General features: G+C 35.7%; 1 protein-coding gene across 1 annotated transcript; it reads right to left on the bottom strand.

Annotated features, from left to right (window-relative positions):
- Positions 1 to 627: 627 nt before the first annotated feature.
- LOC126967985 (spondin-1-like) lies at positions 628 to 19,972 on the bottom strand. Its single transcript, XM_050812741.1, has 11 exons — positions 19,907 to 19,972; positions 17,329 to 17,505; positions 15,962 to 16,173; positions 14,668 to 14,859; positions 13,696 to 13,902; positions 11,416 to 11,670; positions 10,892 to 11,069; positions 9,472 to 9,523; positions 5,154 to 5,325; positions 1,376 to 1,478; positions 628 to 775 (listed from the first exon to the last, which is right to left on the bottom strand). The coding sequence occupies exons 1-11, from the start codon at positions 19,917 to 19,919 to the stop codon at positions 750 to 752; spliced, it is 1,587 nt and encodes a 528-aa protein (XP_050668698.1). The 5' UTR covers positions 19,920 to 19,972; the 3' UTR covers positions 628 to 749.
- Between the last annotated feature and the right edge of the window lie 651 nt (positions 19,973 to 20,623).

Below are 20,623 nucleotides of genomic sequence, written 5' to 3'. Positions count from 1 at the left end.
TAGGAATACTAGGTTTCCAAATCTTACGTGATTGTTAATTCCGCGGTCATCTGGAAGGCAAGCCCAAATTAGCTTCAAAGAAGCTGGCTGTGATAAAGGAAGCACGGCAATACTTCAATCAGGTCAAATTCTATAGCTCTTCAAAGTACAAGTCCGGCCACATACGGAGCCTATGTATAAGTATTGCTTAGTCAAATGGTCAGCTCGAACCATTTGACCGCGTACAACGCAGAGCCGCTTGAGTTGTCAGATATCCACTGCTCTGTGAACGGCTAGATCACTTGGCATTGCGTTGAAACATCGCTTCAATGTGTGTTTTTTACTGCATTCACGGAGAGTGTTTGGAAAAGCTGTTTGACCTGATTCTTGCCGCCGAATTTCACCCTCGCACGACACGCCACAAAATTAAATATCATCCCTACCACCTGGAATGACCTGTGGAATGACCTTGGTTGTGTGGTGTTTCCAGGACGATACGACATGGGTACCTTAAAAAAAAGCGCCTAAACCTTTTAAAATTTGATCCTACCAAAACACCAAATTATTATAATTATAATGTAACAAGGATGATCATGAAAATCGCTCCTCTGGTAGTGATGACTAATGACATAAAAATTGTGGAAAATATCAGAATATTATCGTTTTTTATTTGTGTTAAAGCTCTTTATAATTAAAACTATGCTGTTAAATTCCTTTCTTGATTGGCTTTAATAAACTATAGAGGTGACAATAATATATTACTCCAAGCATCACCAAATTCTCCTTTGGGCCACGGCTGCAATAAAAATAGATTTTTTTAATGTGGAACATATAAATGCAAAGTGTCTAGGTAGTATTTCGAATAAATAAATTTCGCAATTAATTAAACATGTTAAAAAAACATTAAAATAAAATTAAATATACAATAATCTAAGAGTTATATAGAATCAATAATAAACTGTCGAGAAATTCACAAATATTAGTACGGGGCTAAAATCAGCATTAGTTTACATATTTTGATTTTAGAACGAACTTTTTTAAACATCAAGGTACTTTTTTACCCTGTCGGTAACATTTCAAACGCATAAAACTCTTTTTCCTTTTTTATTTTTCTGCACCGGTTAAAAATTTAACCACCCGTAAATCCATTTTCTTGCTAATGGGTTTACTACTGTTAATATATATTTTATTTGTTTTAAATTCCTGAAACGACATATAAAAACTGTTCTGAAGTTATATTTAAGAAGAATGGCTTGATTATATTAAAAGGAAGAAAGAGGAATAAGATATACCGAAGAAGAATACCGAATATCACCGGAAGAAGATTAGCGTGAATTACACGGCCTGGCTTATAATTATTAACAAAATAATTAAGGATTCCAAATATAATACATACTTTCTTCTTCTTCGTCACATGATTCTTCGCACTCCTGTGTTTCACTATCGGGATAGTTTTCCAAACAGTACGGAGATATTTCTTTGTCTTCCATTTTAGGCCCCTAAAATTATATGCTTTATTAAAGTCTTCTTTAAGTAGAAATTCTATTCATTTATATTTAAATAGTAATTTTTTAAGAGTGTTTTTATTTTTGTATGCGCACAATACGGTCTATGTGTAAACCCCCTTGCGTACAGTCAAAATATAATTTTTATTTAAAGAGTTGTCTTATAAGTTATTAAACGTATTCTCCTCTTTGGTAAAATACTTATGTTGAGTATCAGCTGCCCTTCCCCAAACAATAATGGAGTATGACACTATACTGTGGAATAACTTAAATTAGCTACGCGATTAAGATTACGAATCTCGAGTCGAGTCGAAAAGTATGAGTCTTAACCGAAGTATGAATATAAATTGCTGAAAATATAATAATCTGTTGCAGTTTTTTATCAATTCAATAAACTTAGTGGAGCCTACAAATTTTCATTTATGTAATAATATAATCTTTGTTTAATACTATTTAAAAAACTTCCAACATTTGGAGGTGCAAAAGTGCCGCTTTTAGTTTTATTTGGACTAAGCATTTTATTGCTAGTGAAGAAATGTAAAACACAACAAAGAACTTCGATGATAATGTTTAAATCATTTCTTTTCATGTTTAAAGAATTAATTTCATTTTTTTTGACGAAATACGTTAATCGATATTTAAACGATGAATAGAAAAGTACCTAATACCCTGCAGTACACCCATTGCTACTCCAGTAGTTGTCACTTACTTTAACATTAATTGATTGTGTTTTATTATCTAAGTATAATGCCAAAAGCTTTAAAGCTGTATCTTGTTTATCATAGTGATTGAGTTTTTAAGCATGAACGACACAGTCAAATGCCTTCGATAAATCATAAGAACCTATTGCATTCATAGATTCTTCCCAGGTGGAAAATATATAATCTAAAATAACTTCTCTGCTGTCAGCTGTTGCTTAGCCTTTTATGAAAGCGTACTGACTTTCATTTATTTCTTTATTAGAAAAACTGAACATTTAGTTAGATGGTCTTACATAATTAATTTATCCCCGTAATTTGAAGGATCATTTTATCTCCTATTTTAAAGAAGTATTTACCCTTTTTGCATCTCAATAGCAATAACTTCGTAGTGGTCTTAAATAAAATGATGTATTATACCATTTTGTAAACTGTATGCGCATTTTTTTTAAAATAGCTGGCCACTTACGTTTTCATTCTTTTTTTACATGAAAACTCTCAAACTATGCCAAAATTATTTTGGTATCAAATTACATGTCAAAAACTCAAGTTCTTATTTTGTTTTTGGAAAAAGTATCATAGATACTTATATTATTTAATGTATTTCTAGTAGTATAGTCTATCAGGAATAAAATGATGATCATTACGTTGTGGGCGTTGTGCACAGTGATAGATTAACGCATAGGCCCGTGAGGCCCAGGCCTAGGGCGGCACGATTTGGGGGGCGGCAAAATTTTTAGAACATTAAAATTTAAGAGCCGAAGAAATATACCAAACGTTATGTTTTTTGTTGGAATTTATTAAACAAAAAAATTATGGACTATAATATAATTCATTATTTTATTATCTTTTCAAGGGTACATTATTAATATTTTGATGGAATCAATTATAGCCTAATAATCGAATAAGGTTATTAAAAAGAAACATGAAATTGATAAGCTTCTTTTTGAATTACTAAATAACTTTACACTTTTGTATCTTTGATGAGATTACTCTTACATATAGGTATATATTGCATTTGAAATTACTTATTGGTTTTTAAATTTCCGCTTTTTCTTTGAAAATCGAAGAATTTTAAAACAAACATACAAACAACATAACAAGTTATAGTTTTCACCTCGATTTTCAAATATCTTGTTCTCATCGGAATCTCACGTTTTGAGGTCCTAGGAAGCTATTCTCAGTTGTTTCAGCATGTCGTCCCGCCGTGTGTGTGTGTATGCAGTGTGTTTGTAAATATTTTTTTGTCGTACGATATCTCAAGAACGAATCAACCGATTGAGACCCGCGACACGGCGTTCGAAAGGGTTATCCAAGACTGAGATCTGATTAGTTTTTGTTGAGTCAATCGATTGAACGGTTTCAAAGATATTCAAAAAATAAAAATTTTAAAAGAATAAAATTTTCCTTTTTCTTGAAATAACTTTCTTGAAATTTTGCAACTAATCGAACTTACCATATATTTTCGAGCGCTTTGATCTCGAAAACAGCGGGAAGTTGAAGGGATGACCCGTAGGGTTTCCAGATTTTTGTCATAGAAACGGCAATTTTGGTCATAGTTTGCAATGTTATTTTAGATCATTTAAATGCTGCAAGTAAGAAGCTTCAAGAATCTCATGCGCATTTATCATCTGTTTTACAAATTTATGGTTCTTTAACATTATTTCTTCAAGATATGAGGGACAAATAATACTCTAAATATGAACAAAAAGCAAAAGCACTGTCTAGAGTTCGAGTTAATTTCGTTATGATACAGCTTGCAAGCAAACCAGAAAAATTCAGGCAGAAGAGTCACGGGTGAATGAAACAATACCTTCACCTGGTCACGAAAATTTTCGCACCTATGTGTATAACCGAATTTTAGATACTTTAACCGTACAATTGGCCGGACGTAAAAGTGTTTATCAGAAACTTTACGAAAATTTTAATTTTGATAATTTATCTGACAAAGATACGATTGAATTGAAAAATCTTGCGAAAAAATTAGTGAAAAAGTGTCAATGATTTGGAAGAGACATTAGGGAATGAATGTATTCATTTACAATCTCAGCTCAAATATTCCCTAGCAAATACGGAAGATGTACGCTCCGCACAAGAAATATACAATGTATTGCATTCTCGAAATCTTCGCATGTAGACATTGCTCTGCGTAGTTTTTTGAGTATTCCCGATACCAAGGAGAAAGATCTTTTTCCACCTTGAAAAGGGTTAAATCTTATTTACGCGCAAGTATGAGCCAAGATAGACTAAATGCTTTGGCATTACAGTCTATTGAAGCTCAACTAGTTAAAGAAATTGATTACGATGAGATAGTTGATGCTTTTGCTAGGACAAGCCAGAAAGAAGAGCAATATATAATAAAGTGTACAAAATAATTAACAAATTGAGCAATACATAATAATTTGAAAAAAATGCTTATTAGTATTTGTTATGCTACCTAGAGTTTAATATTTTTTTTATATTACTTAATAATTATATTTGAATAAAATATAGAGCACCCTCTAATGCTTCGCAATATGAGTCGTGTAATAAATAATAGCCATATTTTAACAAAAATTGTGAAGCAAAATAAATAGAATTTTGTTGATCAAAAAGGGCGGCATATCAGACAGGGCCTAGAGCGGCAATAAGCATAATCCGCCACTGGTTGTGCACATGTGAAGCAAAGTAAAAAAAGTATGTTTTTCTAAAAAAAACATATTTTTGGTATCAGTTGGAATTATTTTTTTTAGATATTTTTTTCTGAGCGCTGGAGAGCTGTCCCGTTCGTTCAAGAATTATCCATTCTTTCTGGGACACAGTACACATTATATACAGTATAATAATAATAATACTACAGATTCTACACGCTGATTAGGTTGTGTGCTAAGTGATTTGATATATTTTCTACATTGCTTAAGGTTTTACCAACATGCCCAATAAATTTCAAGATTTTTCTGCTTCAGACTTCTATAAGTTTTTTTTTACTTACGTTTTCAACGTATTTTCCTACCGGCACACCATCTACGATATGGTATCGGAACCGGCTTTGGAAACCCTTTAATCTGTTGTTTTCACATTCTCCCTCACATGGCAGCCATTCCTCCCATTCAGTTATGGGGCAGTCCGGTGATGAGCCAGGTGCTATGGATATAGTAACCTCCCTGAAGAAGAATTAGTGACCTTAACAATCGTGTGGTTTCAGAATAAGGACAATTTAACATGCCTATTAGCTGCCACAGTATGCTTAATAATACAACGTAAATAGAAAATATTTGTTTTTTCCATAACACAACAGCGATTAAATTCTTTAAACCTTTCCTAGCTTTAATTCAATGAGGATTAATAAGGTTAACTAAACATTAACCTACCCAAGTATTATTGTTTACCAATTAATATTTAAGTGCACTGAAAATGCTTTAATCTGTCTTAGATAATTTATACGTCTAGATAGTCTCTTGCTGTTAGACAACCGATAAAATTAGGCCAGGAATAATACTTTAGTGAGCGTGACGAGCTACGTCTTACACTCCCGGTTTGTATTTTAATGTAAACACAATTTTTTTCGACGTTTTCACAGCTGTCATAGTCTATCTAGGTTCTAGACGTATTAGTGATATAAGAAGTAGATATTATTTTTCAAGGGGAACGTTCTTTTAATTACTACACATATTTGCCTGTTCAATGGGTGGCCAAGCAATGCATAGGTTAAGAGATGCCTTGTCGCACTTATGCCAGAACGTATAACTGTTGTTCTGAAATACCACAGTCGGCCAATAAAACCGCAAGGAGCTGTGCGAGATAATTGTTCGGGTCTTTCGTCAAAGTCGCGGTTGTGTGTTGTGAGACATTAACGTGTTACGTGGTGCTGGTGAATTTAAAAGCGGTGAAGTACGGATAGCAATGTTCAAGTCTAGTTTGTAAGACTCCCAGTTACAAGAAGTCACAATAAAAACTAAATCAGCGCCGCAATATTAAAAATCACCTACGATCAAGTCAACCCTATGCTCTTTCACTGATAGCGGACATAAAAATAGTCATTAATATAACCTTACTTAGTGTTTATAAGTAAGAGAGTAACAGCCTTACAAATAAACTAAGAATAAACCAAGAATATAACCTAGCAAGTCAATTATAGTGTGTGGAGATTTTAATATAAACTTGCTTGAACCTTCGGCCAATTGTACTAGCCTTAAAAATTTATTTCAAAGTTTTAATTTGTTCAATGTATTTTGGGAACCTACTAGAATCACTTCTACAACAGCAACCTGTTTAGATAATATTTTTACAGATGTTACTATTACTAGTAAACTCATAATTAATAATCTTCAGTCCGACCATAGTGGGCAACTTATAAAAGTAAATACAAGATTGGACAATGTCAGACCAAAAAAGGTGACGATTACACCAGTTACGGGTAGCCGTCTTGAGAGGTTTAGAAATAATTTGGTAAATACGATACCATTTTTACACTGTGGTGAAACTGCTAATTTTCACTATAACTTAGTCTTCAATTCCTTCTGTGAGGAATTTGACAGGATTTTTACTCCAGTAACGGTGACAGTAAACAACAAACATAGTTTTAATGATTGGGCAACAATGGGTATCCACAAAAGTCGTAAACGCTTATATGACCTTTATTATGAGAAACATTACAACAATAGTGAAGAATTTAAAATATATGTAACAAAATACTCCAAGCTTTTTAAAATAGTTTGTCATGAAGCGAAAACACGTTTCATTGCAGATAAAATTAAAAACAGTAATAATAAAGTAAAAGCGACTTGGAGTGTAATTAACAATGAAACTGGTAGATCGAATTGCCGTAACACCTCTATCTGTTTAAATATTAATAATCGCGTTATAAATTCGGAAATAGAAATTGCAAATGAATTTGATAAATACTTCTCCGAAATCCCGATTGTCACGACCAAATACCTTAACTCTTCGCCAAAAGCAGCATATGATATGCTTAAATTACACGTACCAGTATCTTCTACTGACTTGAAATTTAAGTATGTTACAGGTAGCGATATAATAAAAATCTTCAAATTAATTAACCTAAAAAATACAAAAGACCTATGGGGCCATTCGACTAATATTGTTAAATACATACTTGACATTATAGCACCTGAATTAGCAATAATATTTAATGAATGCATAGATGAGGGTGTGTTCCCTGACCTCATGAAATACAGCAAAGTTATACCTTTGTTTAAATCGGGCAGTTCTTTTGTCCCTGCTAATTTCAGACCTATTTCAGTGCTGCCTGTTTTTAGTAAAATTTTTGAAAAACTTTTGCTTCAACAGCTACAAATGCATTTTTGTAAATTAATGAACAAAAATCAGATTGATTTCACTAGGGGTTTATCAACAATTAATGCGGGTACTAGACTCATTGAGCACATCTTTGACGCCTGGGAAGAGTCACAGGATGCATTGGGCATTTTTTGTGATTTGTCAAAAGCATTTGACTGCGTCCACCATGAAACTTTACTCCTAAAACTAAAGCATTATGGAGTGAAAAATAGAGCCCTAAATCTGTTAAAATCATATTTAAGCGAAAGAGTTCAGATAGTCGATGTAAATGGCAAACGGTCTTCGGGTAAACCTGTGCGAATAGGTGTTCCACAGGGTTCTATTCTCGGTCCTTTCTTGTTTCTTATATATATTAACGATCTACCGTTTGTGGTAGATGATAGCCATGAGATTGTATTGTTTGCTGATGATACTTCACTTATTTTTAAAGTGAAGCGACGTGCGGATATTGATGACGAGGTAAGCAATGCACTCTCAAAGATAGTGCGTTGGTTTGAGACGAATAATCTGCACTTAAACAGTAAAAAAACAAAGTGTTAGTAAAGTTACGGTTCATTACACCAAACACAGCGGAGGTACAAACCAACGTACTTATAAATGACCAGAGATTGGAACTTGTGGACACTACGGTCTTCCTGGGTATCACGTTAGATAAAAAGCTTCAGTGGGGTCCACATATTACCCATCTAGCAGATAGACTCAGCTCTGCGGCATATGCAGTTAGAAAGATTAGAGAGTACACGAATGTTGCGACCGCTAGATTAGTGTACTTTAGTTATTTTCACAGCATCATGACGTACGGTATATTACTATGGGGTCATGCTGCTGACATTGATATAGGTTTGCTCTGCAAAAGAGAGCTGTTCGTGCTATATATCAGCTTGGTTATAGACAGTCTCTCAAAGAAAAATTTAAAGAAATAAATATTATGACTGTTTATTGTCAGTACATTTATGAAAATTTAATATATGTTCACAAAAATCGTCACCTTTTTGCTCTTAATAGTGATTTTCATTATTATAACACTAGAAATAAGGGTATGCTTGTAACTAATTCTAGTAGGCTTCATAAGATACATAATAGCTTTAAGGGTAAATGTATACACTTCTACAATAAAGTCCCAGCCACTGTTCAGGCATTGTCTATAAATAAATTTAAATGTTTTATAAAAAAATGGCTATGTCGTAAATCCTATTACTCCACTGCTGAATATCTAAATGATCGGACAGCCTGGGACTAGATTGTGATCATTTTATAGCAACTGTACAATATTGTATATTTTTATTGAAAAGAGCGCAAAAAAAAAGAATGCTGGGAGAGTTTCTTGCGCCGCTTCTTCTCTCTCAGAGCGCCATTTGTTTCCGAAGCGGTAGTAGTATCTAGTAGTATAAGAAATTACATCAAAAAGAATTCTAAAGGAATCAATTTTGAGAAAATAAATGCCTTTTATGCCTTTTATGCCTTTTTATACAAAATGTTTATAAATAGACATGTTGCATATGATTGGTTTGTTCGGCCTTATAACGTTTCCTGCGTTTATTTGCAAGGCTGCCTGACACATGTCAAACTTTAGAGTTATCGTTGTATTGACACTTGACAGTGTTGTCAGCGATATAGTCAACACTTGCTTAATTCTCATGTATAATTTTATACCAAGTTTATTTGAAAGGCTGTAATAAGATAGATCCCTCATATAATTGTTATGTAATCTTATCATGTTATATTGTATTTTTTTATATTGTATCTTATTATTAGTTGTTATGTTGCACAGTTAAAATTCAAATATTATGTATACTTAATATGTATGTTATACTTGCATGTGGTCGTTGGCTGTAAGTGTAATAATACTAATTAGTTAGTGATTATTGTGTTGGCAATGCTAATAAATAAAATATGACACTCCGCGGGCTGGTCCCCCTATAAGAGTGAAGACTTTGAAACCTTTATGAGTCTCCATGTATTCAGATGTTGGTACGGATTATGAAACTTACTCAGCCTCTTGAGTCGTTGGAGCGACGTATTCATTCGTATCTTTATCATCATCTAAAATAAGATCGAATAATTAGTTCATACCCTACTTATAAACATCGGTACTCACGGTTAGGTAAATCGAAACATTCTAAAATCAGTTATTCAGGATGATAAGAAATGATTATGATCGGAAAAGAAGTTAGGAGTAACTTAAAATATATCTACCTATAGAAAAAAAATTTAACCCTCACCAAGGAGGAATATTAGTGAATCCTATAAGGGTGAAGTTTATAGGCATGAGGGTAAGCCGAGGGCTATACTATAAGATATACATATAATACTTATGCTAATACTATAAGCCCAAAAATTGGAGAGCTAAAATAAGAATGACATCATATTATTACATTTTAGCCCTTTTTAGTCTCCATGTTTATTTATTTGTATAAAGAAACTTACAGCTATTTACTACTTACTTTATATTACATAAAGGTATGATAATCTATAAATATTACACTAGCCAAAACAGTTCCTAATGATGCTTATTACATAGTGAAGTTTTAAGAGTTATTAAAAATAATTACAAAAAAAATACAAAAGTTTAAAGAGCCAATAACTTCACTGATACAAATATAACCTTTAGACACCAATTTTTTCAACAAAAGATACAAAATCGTACTAATTACATCGAAATATGTCTATGTGGTTATAACAGTCATTGTGTGTTCTGCAAGCTCTGATAAGTTTACAGGCCCATATAATAGAGTCTGACGGTTTACGTAGTTTTTATAAACACAATGAATGGCAAGTATAATTTCCATTAAAATATTCAAAAGCCAATCAAACAATTAGGATACAAAATAAATTGTATTATGTTTATTAAGTTATTACACATTAATAACCCTATTTTTGGCAGTGTGCATTGTTATGCACGTCAAACTTTAACAAAATCCTGACACTAATATAAAAAAGAAAAACTATTTTTTTTATATTACGTCAGTCGATTAAGTACTTAAATTAGTACTTTAATTAACACCAATTTGACAGTAGGACTAAAATGGAGTACCGCAAATCAGCATCTGCGCATCGTAAGATAATAATATTAATTTCAATTACTTTACTTCCCACATTTTCTGCACAAATGTCAAAATTACGATGCATAAAGTATTGGAATAGTTTTTATTATATCGTTTTTAAGTGCACACCGCCCGATACGCTTCAAAACTCTTATATGTAATTTGAAACGTATCTTCGAGAATACACTGACTGCACTGAATTCATACACTATATTTACTGAACTGAATTTAGGAATTGGCAATTTTCAGGTTTTTCAGATAACACAGTAAAAATAGAGCTCGTCGGATTGCGTTTCTTGCTCCGAGATACGGTGCCGTATCCGAAGTAATATAATAAGCGAAATGGACACATGAAAATGAGTTGCACCTTTAGAGTCCTCTAAATTTAGATCAACTGGTGATTCCGTTGAGCAGTCCGGGGTTTGATAAGTCCTGATCAACTCAAATTTCAATTTGGCAAAGGGTCTCATCTGCTCCTTAGGTATGTCTTTATTTATTGGCGCTGATGATATTGGTTGTGGTGGCATTGTTTCTTCATTTGGTGCCTGAAAAGAATGGGCCATTTAAAAAAATTATTTTGTCACAGTACTTGCTGAGCGTTGCTCGCGGTCAAATGGGCTCTACTTAAGTATTAGCTTGCAGAATTGGTAATCGTTTGAGATTTCGATCCAGTATTCCGATAGTATTCTAGCAGTGAAGTGTAGACGCTGTACTAAGGGAAGTGTTAACAGGGGTTAACTTTATGTTCAACGTGGTAATTATTAACTTAAGTCTTCCGGGGGTCAAATTGTACAAAGTTCATTTTGTCCTATTTCGCGACCTTCTCAAGAAAAGACTCGATAGACTTATATGAGCCCATCCTGAGGTAGACATAAATAACTAAAACCATACCTCAAATGTTAATCCACTGTCCGTACCAGCATCCAAAGGATACAAGTTTAGCGTTAAATTGGGCGCCCATCTATTAGTTATTGCGTCACACAGCTCCATATTGGATACTCCCAGGAACCAGTCAGGAGATGGAAGAATGGCTGTCACCAGCGACACGAGGTGGTGGACTTTAGTGACACGGAATGTGGCTACAGTCGCCATGTTTGGTTGTGGCTGACTGGCCGCCTTTATAATAGTCCTCACAGATGATCCAAGCTATAAAGATAATTTTCATTTATATAATATTGTTACTAGCTGACGAAGTATCGCCATATAAATTAATAATAAAAAATTAAGAATTAAAAATAGATTACGACCTATTCACAGACCTTTTTATGTTAATGAAAATAAGGGACGAGACGAGCAGGACGTTCAGGTGATGATAATTGATACGCCCTGCCCATTACAGCATTTGCAGTGCCGCTCAAGATTATTGAAAAACGCAAAAATTCTGAACGGCACTCCAATTGCGCTCGTCACCTTGAGACATAAGATGTCAAGTCTCATTTGCTCAGTAATTTCACTAGCTACGGCGCCCTTCAGACCGAAACAGTAATGTTTACACATTACTGATTCACGGCAGAAATAGGCGCCGTTGTATAATATAATCTATCCGGCATCCGGTGCAAAGTAACCTCCCACTAGTAGACCTACCAAGTATACAGTATATAAAATTTTCATAAAAGACACATTGTGACACAAGAAGTACGTGGACTAATTCCAAATTGAATTCGAATAAATCTTTATATATGTAACTATAATAACTTATTAAAATAATAATTTTATTAAATGGAATCCGTTTAGGCAAGGTTCCAAAAATATACTGGCAGCGTTCCCTTGAATAGCTAGACTAATTCTTTGTCCGAGGTAGCTGCCAGCTCTCCGGTCTCCTGTGAATCAAACTTATACCGTCATGTCTCTTGCAATACCAGTCGGCTCAAGTACACTTGGCACGTTGTCGGTAGAAAGGGACCGGCGTATGATATCGTTAAATGCGGCAAGTCTCGAAAAGCGGCATCGACATCACTGCCACTTTATGAGGAACGCAGACCGGAACCCCAAGCCCTAGACATGTTGCGATTCGGAGCGTGTCTGACTCAATAATGTTCCTGTATTTGACGAATGGTACGCGTGAAGCCAGTAGCCAGCCTCATGCGTACCCACGGCCAAAAGCCTAGCACGCGCTGAGCCTGTACTACAGGCACAGTAGACACATGTGGTGGACTACAGGTCAAAAGATTGTCAAAAGTCAATTTGTAGATTATATCGTCCCAGCTCCTCTGTGAATTTGCAGTAACTGGAAAGTTTTGACATGGACATGCAATTAAGAAACTGTTTCTAGCTTCTTCCAAGCCAGCAATCTCAAAGTTTGAAGGGGATGCCCTATAAATTTTACTTATGAGATTTGCTGAACTATGTACAGAAGATAGAAAGGCTGGTAAAGCGACACTGGAAATTTTACGAATCCCTAAACCACCATAACACCTAAAACACCATTGTTCGTTCAGCTGCATATGAAGAATCGATTCTAACCTACTTTTGATTAAGTCGTCTACTTGTCTCAAAAGATCTGGGTGATTCCAAAAAGAGCAGCAACGGAGCACATGCGTAAATTTTGGGACGAAAAGACAGAATTTTAAGATGCAAAGTGCATAATGTGGACTAATTTCAAGGAGATGGTCTGCAGAATTTTTAACTTAGTAATCTTAGCATTAAGTCGTACGTTACGTCTCTAGAAATGAGAACTCGATGGAGAGACTGGTAGTTCAGGGCCAGGTGGAAGGCAAGAGAGCACGCGGTCGATCGCCAACCCGCTGGATAGACGCCATCACAAAGGCTGACCATCACTGAGTCCACCATAGTCCAGTGTACTCGGAACGCCTCTAACCATCAGAAATGGAAGCACATGGCCAGGAGATCTACCCTCAGAAAGGATATTGACCCACCGAACACCCCACCATGTACCTCGTCAGCGCAACCACGAACACTCTGACAAGAGTGTCCAAGAATTTTAGCATATATTCTACATACTAAGTGGTATTTGTACTAAGAAATGTATTATCTTATATATATTGTGCTTCGGGTGTGATGGTGATAGGTAAGGTGCGAGGGAGATATTGAGGTGTGTGAGTCAGTGTGTATTTGAAATCAAATGAATGAATCTTTTGATTGCGTGCTGTTTGTGTTAAAATTACTCATAAGAATTAACACAATAATGTCTACTTCAATAAATTGACTTACTTGTGATTGAATAGCAATTTCTAGTTCGGTAGTATTTCCCTGTTCGGCCAACATTTGTAAGCCGGCGCTTGCGTCTGAATTAAACTGGTAGACACTGTATCTGTTACTGTGTGACGCTCCAACCACGTCACTGAACCGTGCTAATGATCTCGACTCGGGGAACATATACGGGTGAGTATTGTAAGACCAGATGCCATCAAACATCACCTATAAAGACGAAATATTGAATAAATATTCTCTAGTAAGCTATTGGATTTTAAATGTTTCTGTAATGCTCATTTCAACAAATTATAACTATAATTACAATAAGTATTATGACTACATAAAATTAAAACTATCATTACGTGGGAGCGTACCAAAAATACTGGCAGCATTTCCGCGTTGGATAGCTAGGCTGATTAGTTGACCGAAATAGCTGCCAGCGTTTTCAGCGTTTCCAGTAGCCTTATTGAGGCGCGAAGAAGTACTTTGTACATTCTCCGCGCTTCTGGGCCCCACGGGCCAATTAGTGTCTCGATATCAAACGGCACAAAGATGTATGATTCACTGAGACCGACATATTTGCGACGCTTGCTGTCTTTGGCAGTCGAAGCAGCAGCCCCAGCTCCAACTGACGTAACTTGGACATGAGAAGGAGCCAGAGTGTCGACACAAGTCGCGTCACACACCAGTGCCCTTCCCCGTGCCCATTTTAATTTATTATGTGTTATAAATTATGTAACCCATTTTATCCATTTCTGTAATTGAATCCAAACAATTTTTTTCAGAAAATTTTCTTAAGTTCTATTAAGGTAACTCCTGTGCCAGAAGGTATAAGTATCAATAAATTTTAACAGTATCAAACATTTTAGGTTTACAATTTAATATATATAAAAATAGCTAACAGGAATGTCAATGGCTGTATGTGAAATGCAGATTAATACTATATTTATTTATACAAGAAACAATATCATTAACTGGATTGCAACTAACCATATATCTTGCGTCTTCGCAAACTCTACAATCATCGTTTACAGCGGGCTGCATATCTTCAGCGTTACGACGATCTTCACAGACTCTCTTCGACAGAGGTCCTTCAAAATTATACCAGACATCTTCTTTCACTGCCAGAACTGCATATATTGTTACACATTTATTGTCTTTTGGAGGAGCTAGCCAAATTGCCTGCAAAAAATATGCTCAGAAAAACAAAACCACTCCCAACACCAACAACAAAGTTCGAAAAGACTTTTTAATTGTAAAGACAATCCCAAAATTATTGGGAGTCTTATCTTTTTTATGGATGAGGAGGACAAACGAGCATATGGGTCATCAGTGATGCGAAGTGATCACCGCCGCCCACATTCTCTTGTAACACGAGAGATTTTTTTTTTATGGAATAGGAGGACAAACGAGCGTACGGGTCACCTGTTGTTAAGTGATCACCGCGTCCCACATTCTCTTGCAACACCAGAGGAATCACAGGAGCGTTGCCGGCCTTTAAGGAAGAAGTACGCGCTTTTTTTGAAGGTACCCATGTCGTATCGTCTCATTGCATAAGCTTTCGGGAACCCCACACGATGGAAGTTTTGAGAGGAGCGCCTTGTGCCATACACGATGAAAGGCCTTCGGTACATCCAGGCTAACTGTCAGGCCTTCCCCCTTGCTTTCAATAGCGGCCGCCCATCGATGTGTTAGGTATACCAGAAGATCACCTGCCGACCGACTATGGCGAAAGTCGTACTGTCGGTCGTTGATCAACTGGTGTACCTCTAGGTATACCAAGAGCTGGCGGATAATTATGCTCTCCATGATTTTGGAGAGCAGGGCGGTAATAGCAATAGGCCTGTAGTTTGCCGGATCCGAACTGTCTCGTTTTTTTTGGATCGGATGGACAAGGACTGACTTCCATGAGTCAGGGACTACTCTACTAATAAATAGTCGCATTGCCGGCCTTTAAGAAGATGTACGCGCTTTCTTGATATCTATTTGCTTTGGAACTCATGTCCTGGAAACACCGCACAAGGAAGCTCCTTTCATAGTTTCGTTTTGGCAAAATATTTCTTAAAATCGCACTATAGAGTAACACCATACATCCAGGTGGTGGGCATGATATCCTAACTTGTGGCGCGTCGTGCGAAGGTGAAATTCGGCGGCAGGAATCAGGTGAAACAGCTCTTCGGAACACTCCCATTCCACTAGGAGTGCCTAGAACTATTTAATTAGCAGCATATTGCTCTTGTCTAAAAAAACAAATGCTTATAGGTACTTACTAAATCATTCTTACCTCTACAAATGTTTTTGGTGTAATATCAGACTGAATAACAGAGTTTTTGCAATTAGGGCTGGGTTTGGAGGGGAATTCAGGTGAAACTCGAATGGAGCCGGCATCTAAGAGAATTGGCTTTCGAGGATTCTTCTCGTTTGGCTTGGTGTCTTCGCGCGCTGCTATTGTAAATGCAATAAAAGTTGAAGTGCTATCGGTTGAATAAAGTCGAACTGAAATCGTAATACATTACAATTTAATATTATTAGTAGCTACTGAAAATCAGTGTTGGAATTAATTTCAATTCCAAAACTGATGAGTGGGTGGGTGTCCTTTTTTTGGGCATCATATAAATAAAAAAATTTGTTTTTTTGTTTATTTTTAACTATGTATATATATGTTATGTGTCATGAATAAATACTTACTTTACTGTGATGAATTCTGTGGTATACGATTTTATTATTTTTTTTATATAAGAGGAAGGGAGCGAACGGGCAAGATCTTGCCCGAGGCTCACGCGATGGAACATGGCGAGGCAACCGCCCCTATGGGCTATACACCCGCAATACGAGGGGCCAAGAGATACGTTGCCAGCCTTTAAGTTATGAGTATGCACTTAGCTTCAAGGTCTCTGCAGCCCGTAATTGATTCCACAAAGTGACTATGCTAGACATGAAATTTTTCAGAACAACAGTCGATATGATGCGGGTGAAAATTCGAATTTTGACTTCATTTCCACAGCCACTTTGTGGAATCAATTACTTGCTACAGTTTTCCTGAACCGACACGACTTAGGGAGCTGCAAGAAAAGAGCATACTCCCACCTTAAAGGCCGGCAAATTAGCTGACTTAATGTTGTGTTGCGTGTGGCCGTTAATGTTGTGGTTGGAAAAACAAAAGATTGCGCGGTCGTTCTCCAACAAGATGGACTGGCCAAATTAAAGACTCGTCATGCAAATTCTCCACGGATGTTAGACACCCGTTGGACCGAAACAGGTGGAGGCAGACCATCCAGCTACAACCAAAATGCTGACCACGATTCTCAGACATTAGAGACAGACCCCAGAGAGAAAGGTTTATTATCCTCTCTGGCCTGGCGCTTCTAAATTTCTCACAAAACACATTACGATAACAACCCCACCATCTGGATGTGTGGCGATCCTCCACAGTACGGTTTCCAAGAAAAATTCTTCGAAGGAGCTTTCTTGTGCAGTTTTTCCAAGACGAAACGACGACTAGGTTACTTTCAAAACAAGTGCGTACACCCTTCTAAAACGCCGGCAACGCTCCTGTGATTCCTCTGGTGTTGCAAGAGAATGTGGGAGGCGGTGATCACTTAAGATCAGGTGACCTGTACGTTTTTCATCCTCTTCCATTAAAAAGCATACCTGTATACTGCCTCTGTGGTATGTACTGATCGTCGTTGATGCCAACAATGTCGATTTTGAAGCGATTGTCTGGTGGAAGTGGTTCTGTTTTGGTTCCCAATGGTCGTCGATCGCAGATGTTATTGTTGCATTCACACAAAGTTGTAGACAAAATCAGTATTATACATACAATACTTCCTAAAACGAAAAAAAACTGTGTGTAGTTATGTATAGTTACCTATACATATACAGTAGTAAATTTATTATTCAAACAAAACAAATCTTATAGCTACATAAAATTAAAACTATCAAGCGTACCAAGAATACTGGCAGCATTACCGCGTTGGATAGCTAGGCTGATCCGTTGACCGAAATAGCTGCCAGCACTTGGGTTTCCAGTATACATATTGTATATATATAGGTACCTACATAAGTATAAGCTACCCTAGCAACAAACCTATTGCTACTTTGTCTCAATACTTGAACAATCCCATTCGTAAATATTCGTAAATTGTAACAACCATACATAGATATCGAATGTTTTTTTTAATTCAAATTAATATCTTAATATTCATAAATAGTTTTAATTCTTAAGTAAATTTGAACAGATTAAAAATTGTTAAAAGTTTTTGTTCGTCGTGCTATTTTACTTTAGCAGTAAGAACAATATTGTAATAAAAAAGGTATTAAATACAACTAAAGAAAATATTATTATGCCGCATAATTTAGTCGAATAGAGTTTATTTAAATATCATTAAATTATTTTTATACAATTAGAAAGAAATGTTTTAATGTACAACTTTTGCATATTGAAATCTAATTAACTCTCGCCCATTGATTGTGGTTCAATAGACATTTAAGTTACAAGAAGCTTGTTATGATAGTACAAATGATCTAGGTGACCAGCTAACGTCAGGGTGTCGAATTTGCGTGACGATGTGTACGCGCATCATAAAAATTCACTGTGATAATTTCCCTAACGCGCCAAAACTTCAAAAATTGTATTAAATTATTGCTAACTGTCTAATTGGTTACAGTTCAAGGGTCAGATGCCTTTGACGAGCATCAATAAAGCTCTGGTGCGAATAAAATTTATGTAATGCTGTAGTTAAGGCTTTAGGTACAAAAATGTGTACAAAGTTTAAACAGAGTCAATTACGCTATTATAATAATGCAATTGTCAATATTATAATATTTTTATGTATCAATCACACATACAGTGTAAGGGCATCTATATAAACTTTGCTAAGACCCCACGTCCTCTTCTCGACGCTCTAGTATGTCCTATGGAGAAAGGGCATCTTTAAATCAATATCTGACCTCATTTTTTCAAATTATTAAAATGATCTCCATGACCTCTTCGAATAAAATTCATACTAACGGACACCGCAGCAATAAATATTTTAAACAAAAGAGTTTTTTTTAATTGTAACAGTATTTATGGCCAGATTAAACAAGGAATCTGCATTTGTATTGCAACTAAGTAAAAACTAATTAGTACAGCAGTCACTGGGATAATCTGGAAGTTACTAAATATAGTAAACTATCACATTTAGAAGAGATGAAATTTTATAAGTATGTACTCAGTTTAAAGATTTGATTTGTACTCTTAATAGGTAAATTTCAAAATAACAACATAGAAAAATTATAAATATCTAAAAGAATTTAAATGGCATAATATGTAACTAAGATGGTGACAATAATTTATGAATATGTAGACATAAAAATAATACATCCACTTCAGCCGAAAGACGTCTACTGCTGGAAAAAGGCTTCCATCAAAGATCTCCATGATGATGAGTCCTGCCCTCACCGAACCTATTCCCACAATCTTGAACTACCTACATGAACGCAATTCGAGAACTTTACAGCCCCAACGGCCATCTGCTCTTCGAGCTATGTGCCTTGCCCACTGCCGCTTCAGTTTCGCAATTATCCGGGCTATTTCGCGGTGACTTTGGTTCCCCTACGGATCGCGGATTTCCGATTAGATATCGCAGGACAACTTCGAAGAGAACCCTCTCCATTACCCTCTGAACAACGTTAAGCTTTCTCTTAAGCCCCATAGTTAGCGACCAAGGCTGCGGTCCATATGTCATCATTGGCAACACACACTGGTTTAAAACCTTCGTCTTGGGACACTGATTATTTGGGACGAGGAGATTTTACGGACCTTCCACGGGGAATTTTTAAAATATATCAATCCAATTTAATAAATTGGACATCTTAAAAGTAAATTTATTGAATTAAATATCCAAATGTTGTGATTTTTCTTGAGCATAAATTCGGCTATGTTTTGTCTTCAATCAATTCGACACGTGTTTCGTCTCTACCCGAGGCATCCCCATGAGATGTTGATTCGCCAAATTCTGGCACGTGACCGTCTCGTCATATTAGTCATCAAAATCACAACATTTGGATAATCATGAAAGTAATAATTGGAAATTTAAAAACTTGGGCAAGCTTGTAAAAATAGATAATTATTTTTTTCTGCTATCCAACCTTCTTCTGTTTTACTTTGTCTGTCACTAGATAAACTGAAACCATCATGTTTAGCAGTTGATTATGGTGTTAAGATGAGAAAAAAAATAATACTCACCCATGCGCGCCATTTTAAACTAGGCGCAATATCTTACACACATGTACATGTTCACCAATTGTGACAAGCTCACTGAATTAGTTTTAATTAACGACGTTACTCCAATTAATTAACACATAAAAATGATTCACATTTATTGCATTCATTGAGATATTACATCTCTAGACTAGGGTACCACAGGGTAGTATCATAGGGCCATCATTATTACTACCATATAAGGCTTAACAAAATTCTTCATCAAGAATATGCATACTATTTGTGGAGGACGGTGTGTCTTCTGAAACTTAACCTGAAGAAGACAAGACGTAGTCTGAAGCTATCAACAAATTTTGTCACAGTTGCGAAACATAAAAATTATCAATATTACAAAATGGACCATTGCGAATTAAATCGCAAGCCTATAGTAACTTACCGCCGTGAAGCAGTAATGTGTAAGCATTATTGTGTGTCGGTCTGAGGAGCGCCGTAGTTAGTGAAATTACTGGGCAAATGAGACTTATGTCTTATGTCTCAAGGTGCACTGCACGGCGGCACTGCATTGTAATGGGCAGGGCGTATCAATTACCATCAGCTGAACATCCTGCTTGTCTCGTCCCTTATTTTCATAAAAAAAAACCTTAAAGGTGTTATAAAGAAAACAGCTATCGAAAATATATTCTTTAATAAAATATTGTATACAGCATGTATATTTTAATTTATTGAATAACGTTTATTTAA

Source organism: Leptidea sinapis, chromosome 14, assembly GCF_905404315.1.
Source record: "Leptidea sinapis chromosome 14, ilLepSina1.1, whole genome shotgun sequence".
NCBI classification, from domain to species: Eukaryota; Metazoa; Arthropoda; class Insecta; order Lepidoptera; family Pieridae; genus Leptidea; species Leptidea sinapis.
This window is presented reverse-complemented; position numbering and strand designations above follow the sequence as displayed.